The sequence below is a fragment of the Hoplias malabaricus genome, chromosome Y, assembly GCF_029633855.1.
Source record: "Hoplias malabaricus isolate fHopMal1 chromosome Y, fHopMal1.hap1, whole genome shotgun sequence".
NCBI lineage: Eukaryota > Metazoa > Chordata > Actinopteri > Characiformes > Erythrinidae > Hoplias > Hoplias malabaricus.
Window position 1 is genome coordinate 54,130,837 of NC_089820.1, and position 23,334 is coordinate 54,154,170.

Consider the following 23,334-nt stretch of genomic DNA (forward strand, 5'->3'; position numbering starts at 1 on the left):
AGTCACTCAGAGCAGGGCTGGATCCCACAACCCCAGCCCAGGACCCTGGAGCTGTATGGCAGTGACACTACCTGCTGTGCCAGCATTTTAATGGCCTGTAAGGACCTCTGTCATTATAATTCAGGGCTCAGCACTGCAGGAATTGCACTATGTAACTTCTGGAGGAGGGTAGTAAACCACAACCCCTCCCTTTCCGTTGATTCAAGGACAGTGTTGTCAAACTGAATTACACACTGCAACTGTAGGGGGTGCCCAGGAGCACTAACCTAAATTCCCATAAATACTAATCACCCAACATTTTTTTCATAAGTCACTAATGCTAATGCCATCAGATCCTTACAGCAATGTTTCAAAATCTAGTCTAAAGCTTGGCTGTCACTGTAGCAAGTGTGGACGAACTTTGTATGAATACCCGCTATTTCAGAAGACATTTCGAATTGAGTTTTTCATGTAGTGGACTTACAAAATACATGGACTTCATGAAGTGGTCAGTGCACTTAATTTGTATTGATCCTGATGGCATTATAGTATCAATAGCACTGTTTTAAGTCTATCACTTTAGTGCTTTGGTATGCGATCCAGGGAAAGTCAACAGGGACAGGATGGTAAAAAGGGTAGGGAGGGAATTCTGAGCCCACTGCTGTAAGGGACTGCTTCATGGAGGATTGGGATTCAACTGTGTTCTCCATCCTCCTGCCATAATGGAACCTGTCAGCAGTGCCACATGTTCCGACTTGGCTTCCTGTGACTTACCTCAGATCCTGAGGCACTTGTTGTGGATGATAGATGGTGGCAGTCGAGCTGAACCCTCACTTGCAATGATCCCGGGAACAGAGCACAGGAACGTGGATCCACCAGGGATCCAAATTGGTCACTTCACTCAAATCCGCGTGCCCTGGGTGTTTGGCCCCAGACAGCTTTCCTAGATTGAGGTCAATAAGCTGTCATGGAGAAGGAGGCCTAGGAGCCATCAGCAGCCCATGGCCGTCACTTTCCCAGCTTTGTCTCGTCATGTCGCCATGGGAAACAGCCATCACTCCGGTGGAGAATGAAGAGGCAATGACAGTGACCTGACGGCCAATAAACGCTGGGCTTCTCTCCCTGACGCCCAGGGGCCAGTGAAAATCGACAAAGCCACTGAAACACATTAAGCCCCATAAAGGCATTTGTGAGCCTTGTGTTGTTTTTATGAGCTTTCTGTTGAGCATTGAAAGGCCTGGTGTTTGACGGTACACTGCGGTATATCAAACACTTTCAGCCACCTGTCACTGCTTGATTGCACTGCAGATGGCCAGGAGAAAAGGTTGCAATCTGACCGTTTGGAAAAGACTAAAAGTAAAGCAGGTATCAGTATATAACGCTGACAAACTATAGGCACAATCGTGTGTTCCTGCCTTGCTCCCCTGGTTTCCCCTGATCACACATAACACCACCGGCCTTAAGAGGGTTGAGGTGAATATATGCAACTGGAGGTGAATGCAAACTGCCCACATCTGTCACATCAACTGCTAAACACTTGCGCTAGCACACTGTTGGCAGTGATGTAGGAGGAGGACCACGCTACTCACCCAGACAGCTAGGTCACTTGTGTTCTCTGGGCCCCATGGCCTCAAACTTTGCTTTTAAAAGAAGATTGTGTGTTTTGATGGGCAGTGTATTTACAGGTTTGGAAAGGTCAGAGGAACAGGTTGAGTGGCAGGACACAGCCTTGTATTGTGGACGCTGAAGCTTTGCCAAGAGAAAGCACCAGTGGTGACAGAGCCATTAGTAGCTACAACTCTGCTGACCCAGTCCTGCCTAACAGCTCTGAGTGAATTACAGTGGGCAGCTACCCTCCAACACACACACACACACATTCTGAGCCCAGGCCTGGTTAAAGTTGTGGGGGGCTTTCTCTTTCTCCTGTGTGCAATAAAAGCTGATTAGAGTTGAAACAGTTGGCCAGTCCTCTCCTCCTTCACAGCTGCTGGATTAGAGGCTGAAGCCTGTCATCTGTGAAATGAAATTTTGGATGGTCGAGCGGGAAGAGTCCACATGGAGTGTGTGGGGAATGGGGCGGAGGGTCGTGTGTGTGCATGTGTGTTTGCGGGGGTGGGGTACGGAGGGGGGTCTAAGGTCTGCAGGATGACAGATTGTAGGTCAAAGGTTTATTGCAGGTATATCATGCTCTGTGTATTTCAGATGATGTCATGTTCTTTGTCACACACACACACAATCACATATCTGTGAATTGTAGGGACATTACATCGACTTCCATTTGTTTTGTGGTAACTTACTATTAACTCCTTCATAGAACGTCTTAGCCATTGATGCTCCGCCCACAAGTTGATGCAGAGTCTGATACTTTTAGTTCACAAACCTGGCCTCACTCTCAGGATTCTGCCAGTTGCAGTTTGACTGGGTCTCTACACATCTGCGTATACACACTTAACGTTTATAGTTTGGCATTGGCTCTAGTATTAATCCAATGTTATTCGCCGCCTTCTATACGTTACGCCGAAAACAAGCAAAGCTTTGATTGGCCTTTGTGTTCTCAGAACAACGGACTGGCCACTCCAGAGCCCAGATCTTAACATCACTGAACGTGTTTGATATTCAAAACCCCTTGTGTATATCATGCAGCCCTAGCTCTGAGACATAAACCTAAGCTACGTTGGCTACATCGTATTCAGCACACGTCCATGACTTGGTGAACTTATGAACTTCCTCATATCTTGATTGAACCTGCCCTTAGCTGAAATCCTCTCAAAGCAGAGAAAAGCCCCCCGACGTCAGCCCCCCACCCTCATCGTCTGATCCTGCATCACGGTTAGACACAGAGGCAGTGTCAAGGCTTTAGGCCTCGGGGCTGCGCAGGTTGACGAGAAAGCTCAGCGTACAGCGCCGCAGGGAATTCACATCTAAAACAGAAACATTAGAGAAAGAAAGCCATGGGTCATAGCGCTGAAAGCTACACTCTGTCTCTGATGTATGCGGTCTAGTGTAGACCCCTCTGAAAGTTTTCTTTTAAAAATATCGACAATGAATTTTAACAGGGATCCTGCTGGAGAACCCGAGTTCTGTTTAACACATTCGCGGCCATCGTCCTGACCCAGACTAGGTAAAAAGGAACTGAAATGGTGAATCAGAAATGCCCCTGGCTTTTAGTGCAGGGCAAGGTTAAGCCATGTCTGCCCCCAAAATGATGCTTCTTGAAATCAAATAGGGCGGCACGGTGGCGCGGTTTGTGGGTCCGATTCCCGGTCCGGGTGACTGTCTGTGAGGAGTGTGGTGTGTTCTCTCTGTGTCTGTGTGGGTTTCCTCCGGGTGACTGTCTGTGAGGAGTGTGGTGTGTTCTCCCTGTGTCTGTGTGGGTTTCCTCCGGGTGACTGTCTGTGAGGAGTGTGCTGTGTTCTCCTTGTGTGTGCGTGGGTTTCCTCCAGGTGACTGTCTGTGAGGAGTGTGGCGTGTTCTCCCTGTGTCTGCGTGGGTTTCCTCCGGGTGACTGTCTGTGAGGAGTGTGGTGTGTTCTCCCTGTGTCTGCGTGGGTTTCCTCCGGGTGCCTGTCTGTGAGGAGTGTGGTGTGTTCTCCCTGTGTCTGCGTGGGTTTCCTCCGGTTACTGTCTGTGAGGAGTGTGATGTGTTCTCCCTGTGTCTGTGTGGGTTTCCTCCGGGTGCTCCCGTTTCCTCCCCACAGTCCAAAAACACACGTTGGTAGGTGGATTGGTGACTCAAAAGTGTCCGTAGGTGTCTGTGTTGCCCTGTGAAGGACTGGCCCCCCCTCCAGGGTGTATTCCCACCTTGCGCCCAATGATTCCAGGTAGGCTCTGGACCCACCGTGACCCTGAACTGGATAAGGGTTACAGATAATGGATGGATGAAATCAAATTTAAATCCAAATTCACAGTAATTATACTCTATATAAATCAATCTTCGTAATATTAAAGTATCAACAATCAGCGTGTAACACTTAAGATGTAATGTAACATAACTCTATAGCTATTAAAGCCTTTATTGGAAATTTATTCATTAGACAAATTAATGTGTGCAAAATGCAAGTCAACACACATTGTCTGTGCATTTACACAATTCCTTAATTTTATTTATTTAATTTTTTTTTATTATTATTATTTTTTCATGGACACCAAAGAAAAACAAATAATTAGTTATTGGTAAAATATTTACCAGTGGAGCACTAATATCAGCCAATATTTCCAGACAATTGATGCAGTATCCCAGCCCTAGAAAAATATTTATGGCAAAAACAACAGGCCCAAGAGAAGATCGCTGGAAAAGGTATTAAGATTATTTTAATACAAACAACAAAAATCACACAAGCCTGATGTTTTATTCCATTCATTTATAAGTCTACATAAAGAAATAACAATAATAATTACAACAAAAATATAAAAAGAAAAAAAAACAATTTGGTTATTCCCTTTACAAGACTGAAAATAATAATAATGCTCTTCATGTTATATTCAAGTATTTAGTTATAGAAAAAAGAATATAAAATAGCATCCACAAAGAAAAAAAACGTTAATGTTCCCACGGACACCGTTACGTTCACTACCACTTTCAGCGTTAAACTTAAACGTTAAAAAGGCACAAGGGAGAAATATAACATGCTTCCCATTACATCACTTTTAAGATTGTATCTAAATGTAGTAAATAAAGGGTAATATGTAGTAACCAACTCTTTCTCATTTCTTTCCAATCAAGGAGTGCAACAATTTGCTGTATGTACAAGCTGAATACAAACAAACTTCAAACGTCTTTATTCTTGAGTGTGTGCATAGCCAGGATGCAATCCTTCATTCCTAACCAGGAGTGTTTTGAGTGATATGTGTAAGAAAAGTGCTTTGATTGAAAGGGAGGAATGGGAGGTCTTTCACCGTGTGATAATCATGCACTCATGCAAAAGGATTTGCCATTAAAAAGATCCCTGAACGTTGGACCCATTAAAGACAACCAAGGGTATTACACCACGCTTAAACCCCTCTCTTAGCAGCTACAGCAGCTGCAATCACTGTACTCTTCCCTTCACATAAAAAAGTGCTGTTCCCATGTGAGAACATTTCAAATCATCTCAGAAGGTCACTTCATATTTATATTAAAGGTAATATAAAGGAGGAGTATTGGTGACTCAAAAGTGTCCGTAGGTGTGAGTGTGTGTTGCCCTGTGAAGGACTGGTGCCCCCTCCAGGGTGTATTCCCACCTTGTGCCCAGTGATTCCAGGCAGGCTCTGGACCCACCGCGACCCTGAATTGGATAAGGGTTACAGACAATGAATGAATGAATAAAGGAGGAGTTCATTTGTTTCGTGTTCATGAAACCCGGATAGAAGTGGGAAGTGTAGAAGTATGTAGACTTTTAAAATTTCTTCACACTGACGTTTAAAGACAGGTTTTACTTCCCAAATGTGACACATTTTATTAAGTACCATACAGACATCTTGACAAATTTGAAGTCTTAAGTAGATGTTTGATCACTGAATCATGGTTCTTTTTTGGGGGTGGAAACCCATGGACTACATGTGTTTATGCTTGGGTTGGTCAGTAGAGATCACTGAGGCCTGCAGTTTTTCTGGCTTTCTGCATCAGAGCTCGCAACTGGAACTGTTTGCGTGACAGGAGTCTCACATGCTGCAAAATAAAACACACAGACACACAATACATTTGTAGTTTCACCTTCACCACATTAATATAGGCCCAGATTTAGGAAATTCAGGGGTAATTATAACCAATAATAATAAAACTTTAAGAATGTAGGGCGGCACGGTGGCGCAGCAGGTAGGTGTCGCAGTCACACAGCTCCAGGGACCTGGAGGTTGTGAGTTCGAGTCCCACTCCGGGTGACTGTCTGTGAGGAGTGTGGTGTGTTCTCCCTGTGTCTGCGTGGGTTTCCTCCGGGTGACTGTCTGTGAGGAGTGTGGTGTGTTCTCCCTGTGTCTGCGTGGGTTTCCTCCGGGTGACTGTCTGTGAGGAGTGTGGTGTGTTCTCCCTGTGTCTGCGTGGGTTTCCTTCGGGTGACTGGAGGAGTGTGGTGTGTTCTCCCTGTGTCTGCGTGGGTTTCCTCCGGGTGACTGGAGGAGTGTGGTGTGTTCTCCCTGTGTCTGCGTGGGTTTCCTCCGAGTGACTGTCTGTGAGGAGTGTGGTGTGTTCTCCCTGTGTCCGCGTGGGTTTCCTTCGGGTGACTGGAGGAGTGTGGTGTGTTCTCCCTGTGTCTGCGTGGGTTTCCTCCGGGTGACTGTCTGTGAGGAGTGTGGTGTGTTCTCCCTGTGTCTGCGTGGGTTTCCTCCGAGTGACTGTCTGTGAGGAGTGTGGTGTGTTCTCCCTGTGTCCGCGTGGGTTTCCTCCGAGTGACTGTCTGTGAGGAGTGTGGTGTGTTCTCCCTGTGTCCGCGTGGGTTTCCTCCGAGTGACTGTCTGTGAGGAGTGTGGTGTGTTCTCCCTGTGTCCGCGTGGGTTTCCCCAAAAACACATGTTGGTAGGTTGATTGGCGACTCAAAATGTCCATAGGTGAGAGTGAGTGAATGTGTGTGTTGCCCTGTGAAGGACTGGCGCCCCCTCCAGGGTGTATTCCCGCCTTGCGCCCAATGACTCCAGGTAGGCTCTGGACCCACCGCGACCCTGAATTGGATCAGCGCTTACAGATAATGAATGAATGAATGAAAATAAGAATGTACTCATCATTGGCCTAAAAAACTCAGGTTACTTAAAATGTTCATTTTAAATTAATAAACACTATATGAAAGTTAATGACCAAAATGGCAGCATTGTTCAATACTGGAATAAAAACAAACCTTGTGTTTTTTTAAATAATAATCCTCAAAAAAACTGAATTAAATGTTTAAATTTTAAATGAAATTAAAATTAAGTCGAAAAGAGTTAGTACAGTTATACATCAGCAGTATGATTATATCCACTTATTATTAAGACTACAAGATACCACTACTACAGCACCACTGTAAGAGACTAGGTGTATTTCCAACTGAAGTAATTGGTATTAAATATGTAAGCGTACACTCTTTTATAAAAAGCATAAGTGGTAGATAAAAGGCAGAAACTGAGGAGTAACAGGAAGGGACTGACCTTAAGGAAGATATCCAAGTCTATGACTCCTCTCCGCAAAGCCTCACCCAAGTAGAAGATGGTGTCTTCTATGGCATTCTCCTCAGCGTACAGGTTCAGGATCTGTCTGTAGAGTGGCGCTGTTGGCACGATCAGGTCGTCAATATCATTATTCTCCGACTGATTCTCCATTTTGTCCAGAGCAGCGGTCAACTCCTCATCCTTCTGCTTCAGAAGCTCAATGTTTTTGTCCACATCTCTCTGAGAAAGAAAGAGCAGGAGTGTGGGTTTAGGTCAAATCACAGCCAAATACTGTCACCTAAACTAAACAATAAAAACAAGTTCTGCCTTATTTTCAGAGAAAACGTCTCCATGGTACCTCAAGAAACAAACGACACAACTCACTATTTCTTGGCCCAGCTTGGTCACCATGTCTTCCAGCCTTTGGTGTCCCTTTTTCAGATCCTCCTCTGTCCTCTTCAAAGCATCTAGTTCAGCCTGAGCACGATCCATTTCCTCCTTCATCCTCCACCGCAGCTTATCACTCACTGCGGACACCAGTGATGCACGGATTGTGTCCTCTCCGATTGTGCCATCACGAGCGGGACCTGGGTCATGGAAAGAGAGTAATATGTTAAAAAAAAGATACTGTTAAAACTAAAATAAAATGATGCCAATGCGCTAACGGATAACGTACCCCCGGTATTGGAAGGAGTAACAGGTGAGTAAAGTGCTGTTCCTGGTGTGGCTGGATATCCTGAACCTCCAGAAGGGTAGGGATAACCCTGAAAACTTCTATTTAAAAAAAACAGAGAGAGTGGAAATCACAAATGTTTGATTCAGTGAGGGGGGGGGGGAAATCCAAAGAATGACTAAAGATAACAAAAGACACTTGACACATTAAACACTTACCCTGGGTTAGAGGTGAGGCTCTGGCCAAACTGAGATGCTGGTGGGTTTGCCATATATGAAGCTATGAGAAGAAAACCAATAACATTATTACAGGTTTTATATACTTTTATTCATCTATAAAGATAGCAAATCAGACTGGGAAACTACGGATACTGGAAGCCTGTGCTAGCATTTCTCGTGCTGTGTTGGTTGCTTTCAGTGTGTGAAGAGTAGGCAGCACTTTGAACACATTTTATAAGTGGTCAGAAACTTGTCAATAACTCATGAAATTATAAAGTTACGTAAAAACCAAGCACAATTGTTTTTCTTGTGAAATTCCCAATAAGTTTGATGTGTCACATGACCCTCTTCCCATTGAAAAAACAAAAGTTGGATCCAAAATGGCCGACTTCAAAATGGTCACCACACCATCTTGAAAAGCCCCCCCCCCTTCCCATATACTAATGTGCCACAAACAGGAAGTTAATATCACCAACCATTCCCATTTTATTAAGGTGTATCCATATAAATGGCCCACCCTGTACTTTATAAATACAAACAATTGTATTAGGTAACACCCCACAAATGTCATGAGTGAATATCTAAATTAATCAAAGCAGTAAAAGAAATTAATACATAACAAGGAAAATGTAAGATATGTCTTCTTTGTGACCTAAAAAAAATGGCTGTTAATAAAATAATCAGTTAATTTGTTTATTTTACGTACGTGTAGGTGGTCCAGCCGGCTGAAAAGCTGGGTAAGGTGTCTGTGTAATGGGCCGTGAAAAAACTGGTGGCTCTTCTCCAAACACCACGATCATCACCTGGATTAGTCCAAATAAATCGGACTGGGGCTAAACAAGCACAAACAAACAAGTCCTTAACTGATCATTAGTTCAATCACTCAGAAGAAATTATTCCTTACCCAGTAAACAAGGAACGTCCCTGGACGTTCAAAATAGGTCTAAAAGTAGTCTGTCCGTCAAGGACATATTTTAAACGTCAATGGACGACCAAAATCCATCTTAATAAGTTAGTTAAGTGGTGACCAATCGATAACGTCAGTGGACGTCCAAAACGCGTTTTATACAAGTAATTTATTTCGGAACCAATTAATAACGTCAATGGACGTCCAAAATATGTCTAATAGTCGTCTTTTCAATGTCTGTGTTTGGACGTCTTTTCAGCTTTCATTTTCAACCTTAAGAGAACGTTGATTAGACGGCAGTTATTACGTTATTTCAACATTGAATCAACGGCTAAATGTTTACTGGGTAATCTTTTATGTAAACAAACTGACAAGGCCAACAATGAAAAACCATTGTCTCTGTAATTATTACGCTATAAACAATGTAGAATACAAACGCTCCATTACATGCTTCCATTCATGCAAGTACGGCAGGTAGATTTTTCCATTAGCATCAACATGTTTTCCTGTTTTGATCATCATGGTGCTGGTGGGCTTGACGAAGCAGATCGGAGGATTGTAAGGATAGGTGTCCAGTAACCACAGGCAAATGGGTATGTTGTACACATTTCCTAAAGAGAAAACAGAAGTGGAAATTGCAGAAGAACATAAACAACCTCCCAGACTTAGCCAATAAAACGCAAGGCTAAGAGAGAGTGATGTGTGTGCTGCACTGTGACTGAACGATGAAGGTCATGGTGAGTAAATGCTCTAATAAATAAATTGTGCAGTGTTGTTATCATACCTCTATAGCTCACTGGCACAGTTCCTGAAAGACTCATCAACTCTCTGGTGGAGCCATCGTTGAACACTAACAAACAAAACATTTCACGTTCAGATACCATCATATTTCTCTGTATATAGTTAAAAGTTTAGTTGTTACGAGTAGGAATGTAGTGTCTCCATGTTCACGCAAATAATATAAGACGTGTATTGAAAATGAAAACCTTTCAGTTTGCTGTAACTTCAAACAAGAACATATATTCTGTAATTAGAATTTTAACATTAACTTTGACTCGTTAAAAAGCGACATTAAAACGATGGTTCTTCAACTGTGTTTTAAACATTTCCTCTGAAAAAATGTTGTTTTACTGCATCGTTTTTATTCGCGGCGGTAACTCAATTTAACAAGTATCTAATGTTAGCTTCAGGCTAATCTTACCGTAGTTGTCCATCACAGGTTTCAGGTCTTTGTACGCTGTTGTAACGTTGGTGATTTCCCTCACTGTCAGGTCTCTGTATTTATAAGCCTTTATAGTCATAAATGAGAAAGATATTCAGATTTATAAATATACACAAGCCCGGAAATGGTGTGTAAACAGCGCTGGTGTTTGTTAGCTTGCTGGCTAACTCACCTTAGACAGCATTTTCCTGAGAGCGTTTTCATTCGTTGCCATTGTTTCCACAAAGTAAAGCAGCTGTGTATTTCCTAAAGTTTCTTTATCAGAGAGAGAGTAAATTCCACTTTCCGTAGTTTAGTTCTACAATCTTCTCATTCTTTCACGTTTCCTAAACTGAAAGCAGTTTTCGGTCACTTCCAGTCAGCTGACCGAGGAACAGAGCAGAGTGGGTAGGGTTTTTTTAGAGAGAGAGAGAGAAACAGACAGGGTGTGAGAGAGAGAGCGAGAGAGAAACAGATGGAGTGAGAGAAAGAGATAGATAGATAGAGAGAGAGAGAGAGAGAGAGAGAGAGAAACACAGGGAGAGAGCGAGAGAGAGAGCGAGAGAGAAACAGATGGAGTGAGAGAAAGAGATAGATAGATAGAGAGAGAGAGAGAAACACAGGGAGAGAGAGAGAGAGAGAGAGCGAGAGAGAAACAGATGGAGTGAGAGAAAGAGATAGATAGAGAGAGAGAGAGAGAGAGAGAGAGAGAGAGAGAAACACAGGGAGAGAGAGAGAGAGAGAGAGAGAGAGAGAGAGCGAGAGAGAAACAGATGGAGTGAGAGAAAGAGATAGATAGATAGATAGAGAGAGAGAGAGAGAGAAACACAGGGAGAGAGCGAGAGAGAGAGCGAGAGAGAAACAGATGGAGTGAGAGAAAGAGATAGATAGATAGAGAGAGAGAGAGAGAGAAACACAGGGAGAGAGAGAGAGAGAGAGAGAGCGAGAGAGAAACAGATGGAGTGAGAGAAAGAGATAGATAGAGAGAGAGAGAGAGAGAGAGAGAGAGAGAAACACAGGGAGAGAGAGAGAGAGAGAGAGAGAGAGCGAGAGAGAAACAGATGGAGTGAGAGAAAGAGATAGATAGATAGAGAGAGAGAGAGAGAGAGAGAGAGAGAGAGAGAGAAACACAGGGAGAGAGAGAGAGAAACAGACGGAGAGAGTGAGAGAGAGTTTTGTTTGTTTGTTTGTTTGTTTACATGCTGGCTGGTCACTATTTTAATGTTTGAAAGAAATGAGAGGGAACATTTTACTTATAAAAGAATAATGATTTTACAATTTTCTTATTATAAGCATAAACTATTTTCTTAGTGAAAATTTATTCCTGCATCTACTTTAATTTCTTCATCCTGATCGGGGTCGTGGTAAGTCTGGAGATACACTCAAATCATTGGATGCAAAGCAGGAACACGGCCTATTCTGTGAGCAGGTTCTAGGTTTTATTTTTCCTAAATATACAAACAGTGTAAACGTACTTTTAAATGTACAACAGTGGTTTTAAAAAACTCAGTTGTGTTCCCCAAAGGTTCATTTCTTCTCCAGAATGGGAGGTGAATATTTGCAAGACTTCATTACAGAACTGTGTAAAATAGAGAAACATAAGTCCTGGAAAATGAAATTAGGTGTATAAAGTCAACCCAACTTAAAAATCTACAAATATCTTAGAAAAAGGTACATTTCATTCATTCATTGTCTGTGATCGCTTATCCAATTCAATTCAAACGACACTCTGGGTCTGGAGCCTACCCAGAATCACTGGGTGCGAGGCAAAAGGTACAGTTATGTTTCCTAATTAAAAACACAGAGTATGTTCCCTTGAGGGTACCACCCCAGTGACAATTGTTCGGACAGTGTATCTTTTGTGGCACCATACCACCTCTTGTAAATTTATGTTTGTAATAATACAATGGCATAGGTTAGAAAGGATTTGAGAAAATGTCAACTTCAAAAAAATCTAAATTTTGGGGAAACATTTAAACTTATTTTCAGAATATTCAGAATTAATTTTTTAGGGTAAATTATTAAAACAGTACAGTTCCAGAGTAGGGAGTGTCACAGTCACACAGCTCCAGGGACCTGGAGGTTGTGGGTTCAAGTCCCGCTCCGGGTGACTGTCTGTGAGGAGTGTGGTGTGTTCTCTCTGTGTCTGCGTGGGTTTCCTCCGGGTGACTGTCTGTGAGGAGTGTGGTGTGTTCTCCCTGTGTTTGCGTGGGTTTCCTCCGGGTGACTGTCTGTGAGAAGTGTGGTGTGTTCTCCCTGTGTTTGCGTGGGTTTCCTCCGGGTGACTGTCTGTGAGGAGTGTGGTGTGTTTTCCCTGTGTCAGCGTGGGTTTCCTCTGGGTGCTCCGGTTTCAACCCACGGTCCAAAAACACACGTTGGTAGGTGGATTGGTGACTCAGAAGTGTCCATGGGTGTGAAGGTGCTGGACGTGTCCATAGGTGTGAGTGAATGTGTGAATGTATGTTGCCCTGTGAAGGACTGGCACCCCCTCCAGGGTATGTTACCACCTTGTGCCCAATGATTCTGGGTAGGCTCTGGACTCACTGTGACCCTGAACTGGATAAGCGCTTACAGACAATGAAAGAGTTCCAGAGTAGCAATAAGATATTTGGCTTCACCAGCTAACAAAACAAAGCAACCGTTCATGCATCTTGCACCAAACCCCCATAAATAATTAGAACAGGGTTTTCCTAGTCTTTTAAAACAGGAATTGGTACTCTGGGGACCCGTATGGCATTGCTGCAGTATGGGTGTGTTGGCTAAAATGGTGGAGATACACTAGTTACACTGGTAAACTTTTCCATTTCCATCTTCTGACTTGGGCCTTGTTTAAAAAGATTGGAATGTGATGCATCTCATGTTTGTTATAATTCAAGAAAAACAAAGGCTCTGGATAATTTAACACTTTTATCAATCTTCTGTTCTTCAAACACATCAGTACTGTACAGTGTATGCTTGACACATCAATTAAAGAACTAAACATTAACCTCCGCACACACACATCGACACAAAGTGAGATCGGTGAAACTAAATTCATATTCCTAAAGCTGCTGAAATGTTCTTTTTTGTGGAAATTGCAGACTCAGCTTTAATGCTTTATTTTTAGGAAATGACTGGCTGTGAGATTCCACAAATAAAACGAAATGAAGTTAATTTAGCAGCAAACCCTCAGAGAAACCAGCATCAGAAATTAGACAATAAGAGTCTTGTTTCAAAGCTTTCAGTTTCCAGTGAACATCCAGGCTTATTATCAATACATAACCATGTTAGTCTAGCTCATGGGTCACCAATCTTACCAACCAAGCAGATTCACACTTCATAGCTATTAAATAGTCTGAAGACTTAGACAAAATGACCCTTTGTGGCGTTTGTAGGTAGTATTAGTGACCCCTGCGCTAATTCTTGTAGAATAATGCATTCAAATTGTAGTTATTCTATTGTAGTTTTAACACAACACATTTAATCATAAGATGTTCCATAACTAGTAATGCTATAGTAATAAAAGTAATAGTTTAAAACCACAACTCAATGTGGTAATTGGTGTCATAAGCGTGCTGACAATCTGCTGGAGAGAACAATAAATTCCAGGCCCCTGTTTTTACTAAATCACCTCAACAGGTCATCATCACAAATCATTTATATCAAGCACTTAAGACCTTGAAATTACATTCAACAAAGGGTCATTATCAAACCATAATAAAGGAGACTGAAAAGACCAAAAAGAAATTTAACCCTAACTCATACTTGCATCCACAATCAGCCATGTCGAATAGATGCAACACATTCAAAAACTTCCTAATGCATTATTATTATTATTATTATTAGGGCTGGGTATCATTCGTATTTTTCACCACTGACAACTCAACTTGGTTAGTGACGTGTTCCATGCCTTACGTTAAAACCCGAACCAAATAGAGGTCTAGGTGTCTAATCAGTTAGCACGGTCTAATCAAAAGGCATTGATGTTAACAACATGCAACATAACTGAGGCAGCCAATCTGCAGTTTAGTTTTGGAACAAGCGAAGCTTACTGACTCACTGATGCTGATAAGAAATGACACAGTTGTTTGATACTCAGTAGCATTAAAGTAATTAGGTGAGTACCACAAAAGTATTAGATTTCGATACCCAGTCCTACAAAAGACCCCTCCAGCACTAGCTCTATTCACTAAACGAGACCACGGTAAAGCTCACATATTGCTACGTTTTATTGAGTGTAATGTTGTAGCACTTTTGCTAAAGGCCTCGGTTGCTGCAACAGAAATTGGCAATTGCAGCAGTCCCTGATAAGAGACAGGGGATTACTTTATGTTAATTCATGACATTTATCACCGGTAAACCACTTAGAAGTAAGAGACGCATTCGAAACTGAAGAAGCATTAACTGCTACTCATTACTGCAATTTAAAGGCAACATGTTTCTAATGAAGGTGGTAGAAGTTACTGCTACGTATCACTAAGCAGTTCTCACTTTCAGTTACAGTCGGACTAAAATAAGAGATGCACCATTACAGACAGGAATATCATAAAATAACAAGCCCCTAAAAAAGATCCATTTGATCCTCATCTCCGGACAATCTGATAAAGGAGACAGGGAGGAGGACTGGTGGTACGACAGATGGGGAGAGGAAAGAATATGACGACATGAAGTCATTAACAATAATAATAAAAAAAGAAAAAGACTCCAAACCAAGCCACAATGTCTCAACCCTAGGCCCTGAGCAGAAATAAAGCACAGTGATGAGCAGAAATACAGGTGCTTTAGGCTTTCAAGGTTGCAGTATGTGCAATTCAGTTAGAGCCTGCCCTCTGTGGAATAATCTACCAGCACCACATTCCCACGTTCCAGAAACCCACGCTTTTATCATAAAGCAGACCAGCCTTGTCCAATGTGTTATATTCCACTAGCTTTTTCTTTATGACGTCTGGTGTCTTTTAAATACAACCCAAGAAGAATAGGAAATAGAAGAACCAACTGAAAACACAGCCCTATGCCATGTGCAAATCAGTTAGGTGTTTTTTCCCTTATCGCTGTACCTTTGTGATCACCTTTATATGAACTATTGCACTGGAGCTTATGAGAATCGCAGCCTATCAATGAAGAGCCTCTTTGTCAGAGAAGTCAGTAAATATGTACATTACATTTAGTCAGGCTCCTCTTAACCAAATGTTATCCAATATTTTTTTTCTATTATCATTACATTTGCTAGTCTAAGCATTATCATGTGTTGCAAACCCACACAATAAAAAGCTCTACTCTCCTCCGGTGTTGGTCAAAAGTCCAAAGCTGATGAGGTGATACGTGACGTTATTTCGTCAGCTATTGTTTCCAGTCGAGAGTAGATAGAGGATTAGCGTAGATAACATATTTTTTTTTTAGTGTGGCCGTCCTTAACACAGTCCAAGCAAGCCCAGTGTTTAGACCAGTGTTTGAGGTAAATATTCTGTAAGCTCCAGTGGAGGCCAGAGTCAGAGTTGTCCCTCAGCAGACAGATGTGGATTGTGAATCCACTTGTGCCAATGTTAAGAGTTTCCTTTTACACACTTTCTCCCAACCTCTGACAACTGTGGAGGCATTGCAGTGTCGGAGCAGCCGCTCCAAATGTAGGTTTCAGTTCATTTAAGTAACCTGTAAAATGGAGAAACAAGAATGAACAAAATGATCATAAACTACTGATGATATACAGTGGAACCTCTACTAACGAACGCCTCTACTAACGAACTTTCCAAGATACGAACTGGGAATTTGAATATTTTTTGCCTCCACCAACGAACCCGAGCCGGCGGCTGGAAATGACCACTGACCCCAATAGGCGAGTCTCCCAGCGCCCAGACTAGAGTGAGCTTTTAAGATTAGCAAATTGTAGCTTTAGCAATTTAGCATTAGTGTAAATAGCAGACATCGAAATCCGTGATAAATTAAGCCGTATCTACGCTTCGTCTCCCCACATTCACCGTCTACTCTCCGTTATTCCACCCCCCCCCCCCCACCTCCCGTCATACAGCCAGTGCCTGTGCTACTCCTCCAGCCAGTCGTCACGTCGTCAAGGTAGCGATGTGTAACCACTTACAACTTTATTTCTTTTTTATTACTGTTTCCACTGTATTTCTTTTTTATTTTTAGTAACGCTACATGTATTTTTTTTTACTAATTTGAGAGTGTTGTAAACATATATCAGTGCAAAAAGGGTGACTTTCGGTGGGGTGGGGGCTGGAACGCATTAATTGCTTTTTCATTATTTTAAATGGGGAAAACTGATTCGAGAAACGAACATTTCCCACTTACGAACCGGGTCACGGAACGGATCAAGTTCGTAAGTAGAGGTTCCACCTTATAGCTCATGGCTGACTGTTAACAGCTAGTCACTTAACCTAAGATTCTTTATTAAAGCTGTGAAAGTGAGAGGACTTGCCTAGTCATGATACCACACAGCGGCAGTTCATGCAGTCCTGGCCATTATCGTCCGGTGGATTCAGCTTCCTCAGTTTGTGCTGCCTGATTTCACGAACCAGTGTGTAGAAAGCATCCTCCACTCCCTAAACACAAAAACACTCCTCATTAAAGAGCTTTCCTGACAGGATTTTACTGCATATTCTTACAGAACAAACCAAAGTTCAATTATATTTATAGAGCACTTTTAACAACAGCCACTGACATAAAGCAGCTTTACAGAATTCAGAGTGCTTGCCCCAAGTGAGTGCCGCTGAGGCGACCGGGGCAAGGTAAAACTCCCTCAGAGCATAAGGAAGAAGCCTTGAGAGGAACCAAGCCTCAGAAGGCAACCCCTCCCCAGCTCCTTTGGTACATACCAGAGTACAGCAAACAGACAAATAGACCAATGGAGATTTATAAAAGTAGACCAGTGTGAATGAAGAATGTTAGCGTTATAATGAGTGTACACCATGATGAGTGTGTTAACAGCTGCGTTATTTACTTAAAGCCTGGCCCCAGTGGTCCACTCATGACATGACATTGAGATACTTGGGCACATGTGGATGGCTCCATGGGAAAATTCATGTTGAATTATTTATGTATCAATATACACACACTACTACAATATACTGTATATCATCGCTGTCCAATTAAATACATGTATCTCCATTTATGTCAACATTTACTACATCGCATTTTAACATAGTGGCTGTCATTCACATCGTGTGAATATTTTATGACGAATGAACCAATAGAAATGCTCCAAAAAAACTTGGAATAAAATCATTCCTTCTCCTGTAAAGACACATGCTTTTCTAACGGACAGCAACAATATGTAACATTACTGAACAGTACTGTTCTTGTATTAAATGACTGTAATACTATTAGTAATAAATTAGTAATACTATTAGTATTAGTATATACTATAACTCTTGGAGTGACAGAAGCCAAAAAAATATAGAACCAGGACATCACCGGTAATTGGCCTGTAATTCTGTGTTTATTTTGACTAAGCCATCATCATTATTTTAGCCATGTTCGGAATTTGCTAATGCACCTACCGTAAAATCTCCCCGTCCATTTTATTTAGTTCATCCCACATTTCCTGGTACCACACCGTTTATGGTTTCAAAGCTGCTCAGAGCGTACTAAGTGAGTTAATAGAAGAATTCTACACGCAAAATCTTCATAATGAAAAGCTAAAGATGTAAACAGACTCAATCAACATGGTCTGATGAACTATAAAAACGAAATTACAAGAAAACGTTTCACAGTGTTGTGTGGAACCAGACGGCTCAAGATTTAAATGCCTATAAAAACCTACCACACAAAAATACTCTACATGTTCTGATTTCATTACATATAACATTTCTGAACACGTGGAGGTTTACTGGTGGTAAATAAAATGGCTACTGCACTGTTGACATCTCAAACAATGGTTTCTACCACAATCAAGTTTCTCTAAAACTCCACAAACCGCTCTGAATTACTTTGCTTACATCTCAACTTTTATTAACTCCGTCAAGGAGAGTTGTGTATGTGCACCGTCACCTGTCTTGTCTTGGCAGAGGTTTCGATGTAAGGAATGCCGTAACTTCGAGCCAGATCCTGGGCTTGCCTTGTGTCCACTGTACGGGCTGGGAGGTCACATTTATTACCCACAAGCACCATGGGCACATCGTCAGAGTCTTTTACTCTTTTGATCTGTTCCCTGTGAATCCACAGAGACACGGTTCAAGAAAAGAAGCAGAACCCTTGTTGACTCAAATGAATTACTGTGGGGTATTTACTGACCTGTACTGATGGATATCTTCAAAAGACTTGGTGTTGTTAATGGCAAAGACACACAGGAAGCCTTCTCCTGTCCTCATATACTGGTCCCTCATAGCACTGTACTCCTCCTGACCAGCAGTGTCCAGAATGTCCAACAAACACGTCTCCCCATCGATCACAACCTGCTTTCTATAGGAGTCCTGAGGAGGAATAAAGGTCTTTGTATTGGGATTTCTTCTCAGATTTAGCAATACTTCAAATAAATATAGATTACATTACAAACAAACATACTAAAGACGTCAGTACAATTGGTTGACGTAAAATTAAAGCAATTTTTCCAGGTCCAAAAGTTCATTGGCAAGAACTGGAATGAGTATTATGTTAGAGGACCAATTTAAAACAACAAAGCAACCCTTCAAATGTGGTAATCCTTACCTCAATAGTTGGGTCGTACTCATCAACGAAGTGGTTCTGTATCAGTTGAATTGTGAGGGCACTTTTGCCTACACCACCAGCACCAACCACCACTAATTTGTATTCCGTCATCCTCACAATGTTGAAAATGCTGGAATGGAGAGAATACGAGGGCCGGGGGTCAAAAAACAAGCCAGGCTCCTGCACGAAAAGTAATTCGGAGAGTCTAGAAGGTCCAACGCCAGAAAGTAGATGTTAGTCAATTCAAATCCTACTTATGTCTCTAAGAAATGATGACAGCACACCAGATGGCTGTAAGTTAAAATGTCCCTGCCCTCTGTTACAACACTCTACTTTCAGGCATCCAACTCTTCCTGAGCAGTGCATAGCAGCCAGTCACCTTGCCTTTTGTTGCCATGACAAATGAGGCAACCTTTTGTGTAGTGACGTACAGCCAGGAGAAAAAAGGAAGCTATTTTGGCAGACAAGCAAAACTCCCCTACTGTCACTGACCGGGTTTTCCCTGTCAAACCCTGCCAGAGCTGCTTTACACTCTGCCAGACCAGTCTGCTTGGCTCTGTGGAAAACAACTTCCACCAATTAGCCTGCCCCTGTTCGGGATTACGCTCAATATTTAAGAATGAATTACACCATTCATGAATAATCTACAGCAGGTCCAAAAGTAAGGGAGGTCTTATGGATGGTCCACTTTGTAGCTCATTAAAATGTCAAACTACATAAAAACTGCCTCTTGGACCTAGATTAGTAATGGATCAGCAAAACTACATTATCAATTTGTTTTGTATTCCAAAAATCTGAAAAACTAAAGCAAGTTTCTGGTACATCTAAGGGTCCCTCATTTATCATTTATTCCTGAAAATCACTGATAATATTCAAAACTAGACCCGGCTACATCTTATGCCGGCACTGTAGGTGAAGGAGGAGCTGGGTTCATGCTCTAAACTATAAACACATTTAATATTCAAAACCAAGTCGAGTCTTAAGAAGCTTTGAATGACAAAATCTATCTAGTTTTACCACTAACAAGCAAAAATGCTTAGAATCTATACAGATAATAAGCCATTATGCTGGTAATTGTGAACACTCCCCTACTCTGGGGTCATTTAGGTTTGTTCACTTCACAAGACACTTCCATCAAAAATTCGGTCTGAAAACCTATTTTTAGCGCTTCCAGTTATTTCCTAACTGTCCAAAGGCTTTGACTGTCTTTGCATGGAACTAATCACAAAATATTATATATAGGTGTGTGTGTGTGTTCATTTCTGCTAATAAATCTCAAATCTTCAGCTTCAGGTACATTTAAATAAGACAACTGAAGATTAAGGAAATAAATGTTTAAAAGACCCAATATTAGAAACAAGCTGTGGGGGAAGGGAGTACCCATGGTCTAACAGGTTTCCTGCTTCCCCCACAGCTTGTGGCTAAAATTGGACCATCGTCAAAGTTGTATTTTTCCTCAAGTCTTATCACCGCGTACGATCGCTTTCTCTCCCGTTTATATGAGACAGAGAAAAGAAAACTTTTTAACTGATTTCTCCTGTTGTCTAGAGATTCATATCAAACATCAGGGAGCCGGTGTCATATTTACCCACTTGTTACAACATGGACTTGTGAAGGGCTTATGATTTATTGCTTACGATCATTATTAGTAAATTGTACGTACTGACGTACAAACAGTTAAAAACACTTAAGGCTATGAGTTAAAAAAAATAACAAAACAACAAAGGCAAGTAGATTATCTTGGGTTTGCATTCCTTACGTATTGTTTCCTCACTATTCTAAGAAAAGTATTCTGTGCTAAAAGGATGAAGAGCTGGTCCACATCTCTCCAAAAGGAACAGTGGAAAGAAATACAAATTATTTATATATTTATTTAGAACGGGGCGTTACCCTCCAGTGACCAAAAGTGAAGCTCGTGAAGCTGATTCAGCTCGTGCACAGGGTGTGAACAGGAGGAAGGTCGAGTTGAAAGTGCGTTTAAGGACAATCCAACTGGAATGACCAACTTTCACCAAAAAAAAATGAGATGGATCTTTGAGGTGGAGCTGGTTCAGCCCATAGAGCAGCCCCTGGGCTCCAGGCCGCAATGCATGACATCACTCTCTCACTCTCTTATTGATCCCTCTGCTGGACAAATGTAAACAACGTGAAGCAGCTCCGTCCACTGCAGCAGACTTTCAGCAAAAAAACCCTGTACACTTCCTGACCTCTGGGGTGTATATTTAGGACTGTTATGAAGGTGCATGATGTAAAATGGGAAATTAAAAAGGATCCCTTGTGAGTTTCATGGTTATGGGGTTGGGTGGTGGTTGTGGTGGCTTTACCTTTTATACAATAAACCTGTTCTCTGTCGAAATGCACGTAGATTGACTTAACCACTAAGGCTGCTTTAGGCTGGGGGTTGAGTTGCATGAACAGAAAACTGCAGCAAACTATCAGACAAAACAGAAAGCAGGCAGGATAAACTACAGGAGCTTTGATTTGGTTTTCTCATCGAAATCATAGGTTCAAAACGTACCAATGACCCAAAATAACGTAATGCCCTATAAGCACAAGACTAAGGAACAGTACACACTGACCATTTCAATCAAAGTGTGGACTACTCACACAAATACGGTGTTGCTTCTTTGGCTTCTCCACCGTCGAGGACAGAAATAATGAAGATATCCTGAGGTCAAACCCGGCCTTCAAACGAGAGAATAACGTGTGCACGTGTTCCCGAACATCTGCACGATCGAAAAACACGGATTTTGTGCTTCTTTGCCCGATTAGAAATGATCTCAGGCGACCAGTTTGCTGTCTGACCGCCACAGCGCCGACCTCGAGTGGGTTTCCGAGTGTACTTTTGGCTTCCCACCCGTTTTGCGACATGCTCCGCCCTGCTGCGCCTGGATTGGCTGTCAGTTCATACACAAACAGCTCGCCAATTGGTGGACGGCCTGTGCGCTCGAAAGTTCAGCCAATCGTAGTGCAGAAGGGCGGGAGCTCTGTGTGACGAAAACAAGCCGAGGAGCTGCTGCAGCCCACACCCAAATCCTTACAACTTCAGCATATGCATTCAGCCCACAACAATACAGCGCATTTCAATATGAAAGGGCGGTTTATTCTACTTTAAACGCCTCGGAAGGCCGTTAAATATCATAAACAACATTAAGTTAAAACTAAAAACGCTATACCGTATCAGGTTAGGTCTTATATTGATGAGGGGAGCTACGCTTGTCTGTTATTTTTAATTAATATTATTTAACCAAATCTGTTTTCACCACAGTACAATGCAGATGGTCAACCCTCAGCCAGGGGTCAGTAAAAGGCCAGTTTGAGAGCACAGGCACAAGTCTTCTTTCACTCATGAACCCACAGGTTAAATCACTTTTAATAATAACTACATTGTTGACAAATTTGTCTTTCTGTTAAGTCTGGAACCGAGAATTTAAACTTTTATAGGATTCACATTGCAGCAATGTAGGCATTTTATATCTATTCCTGTGTGGAGGTGGGTGTATATTTGAGGGAGTGGATTTGAAGTTAAAATACTGCACAAATGACCATTCATTCGAGATTAATATTCTAAAGCGTTCCAGTAGAGGGCAGCAGACTTCAGGTTATGGCAAGACAGTAACGTTTGTCTTCAGGCCAGTGGGGTCATCTCAGTGTAATTTGACCTACTGTACTACATACTAGACCACACGAGCCACAGGATCTGGATAACCTGTGCTTCTCTGTTCCTATACTAGCTATATACATGATAACCCAGACCTCAATCCACTGTGAATTTAATTTCTAATTTATTTTGTTATTCATTGTTTTACCTGGAAGGCCTGTTATGCAATAAATAAATGAACAGAATTGAGCTAAACACTAAAGCATATGAATGGAGAGATAGTTCATAGTCGCCACTGTCTCATACACATAGTCATGATGTGCTATACATTTTCAGTAAAGGTCTGGAGTGAAAGCAGCCCAGTCAAACTCTGTGGCTAAGAAGGCATGCTGATGTAGCATGTACATAATGAGGCCTGGCTCATTGTCTTCCTGAAATGACCATGGACACTTCCCAAGACAAAAATAATGCCATTCCCTGAAAACCAAAAAAAAAAAGCCAACCAATTTCTATTCTCTTTAAGTTACTGCTGTTATGTAACGTAAGATGTTTACTATCAATATTTAAATTCCATTCACACTTGGGATTTACACGGCAGTTTTACTTTAATGTTCAAAATGCAAGAAAGGTTAAACAAATGCAACACAAAAATCACTGTGAGATGGAAAGCTGACTGCAAAACAGCACACTTTTAATTCACATTATTTGGTGATGTCACACAATCAAGTCATCATTCATTCATTATCTGTAACCCTTATCCAGTTCAGGGTCGTGGTGGGTCCAGAGCCTACCTGGAATCATTGGGCGCAAGGCAGGAATACACCCTGGAGGGGGCGCCAGTCCTTCACAGGGCAACACAGACACACACACATTCACTCACACACTCACACCTACGGACACTTTTGAGTCACCAATCCACCTACCAACATGTGTTTTTGGACTGTGGGAGGAAACCACACTCCTCACAGACAGTCACCCGGAGGAAACCCACGCAGACACAGGGAGAACACACCACACTCCT

General features: G+C 42.0%; 2 protein-coding genes across 3 annotated transcripts; both read right to left on the bottom strand.

Annotated features, from left to right (window-relative positions):
- Positions 1–4,194: 4,194 nt before the first annotated feature.
- Positions 4,195–10,455, bottom strand: LOC136679289 (tumor susceptibility gene 101 protein-like). The gene is made up of 10 exons (XM_066657736.1): positions 10,266–10,455; positions 10,073–10,160; positions 9,656–9,721; positions 9,319–9,482; positions 8,671–8,797; positions 7,965–8,025; positions 7,750–7,847; positions 7,458–7,660; positions 7,074–7,313; positions 4,195–5,625 (listed from the first exon to the last, which is right to left on the bottom strand). The coding sequence occupies exons 1-10, from the start codon at positions 10,305–10,307 to the stop codon at positions 5,536–5,538; spliced, it is 1,179 nt and encodes a 392-aa protein (XP_066513833.1). The 5' UTR covers positions 10,308–10,455; the 3' UTR covers positions 4,195–5,535.
- A 1,790-nt stretch (positions 10,456–12,245) lies between these two features.
- Positions 12,246–21,523, bottom strand: LOC136677993 (GTPase HRas-like). 2 transcript variants are annotated; one of them, XM_066655735.1, is made up of 7 exons: positions 21,320–21,523; positions 21,037–21,144; positions 18,713–18,842; positions 18,299–18,477; positions 18,056–18,215; positions 16,485–16,608; positions 12,246–15,700 (listed from the first exon to the last, which is right to left on the bottom strand). In XM_066655735.1, exons 3-6 carry the CDS (start codon positions 18,821–18,823, stop codon positions 16,489–16,491), a joined length of 570 nt encoding a protein of 189 aa, XP_066511832.1. In that variant the 5' UTR covers positions 18,824–18,842; positions 21,037–21,144; positions 21,320–21,523; the 3' UTR covers positions 12,246–15,700; positions 16,485–16,488. The 2 variants fall into 2 exon arrangements, with proteins under 2 accessions (XP_066511832.1, XP_066511833.1); XM_066655736.1 differs by lacking the exon at positions 21,037–21,144.
- Positions 21,524–23,334: the final 1,811 nt, after the last annotated feature.

Bases quoted from the DNA above. Each gene is read 5' to 3' on its own strand.
- LOC136679289 (XM_066657736.1), bottom strand. From the start codon at position 10,307: ATGGCAACGAATGAAAACGCTCTCAGGAAAATGCTGTCTAAG. The intron at 9,722-10,072 runs GTAAGATTAGCC...TTTGTTTGTTAG, and splicing joins ACCTGTGATGGACAACTACG to TGTTCAACGATGGCTCCACC. The intron at 8,026-8,670 runs GTACGTAAAATA...TTCTTCTCATAG, and splicing joins GCCGGCTGGACCACCTACAC to CTTCATATATGGCAAACCCA.
- LOC136677993 (XM_066655736.1), bottom strand. From the start codon at position 18,823: ATGACGGAATACAAATTAGTGGTGGTTGGTGCTGGTGGTGTAGGCAAA. The intron at 18,478-18,712 runs GTAAGGATTACC...ATTCCTCCTCAG, and splicing joins AGTACGACCCAACTATTGAG to GACTCCTATAGAAAGCAGGT. The intron at 16,609-18,055 runs GTGACGGTGCAC...TTTTGTGTTTAG, and splicing joins CCTCTGCCAAGACAAGACAG to GGAGTGGAGGATGCTTTCTA.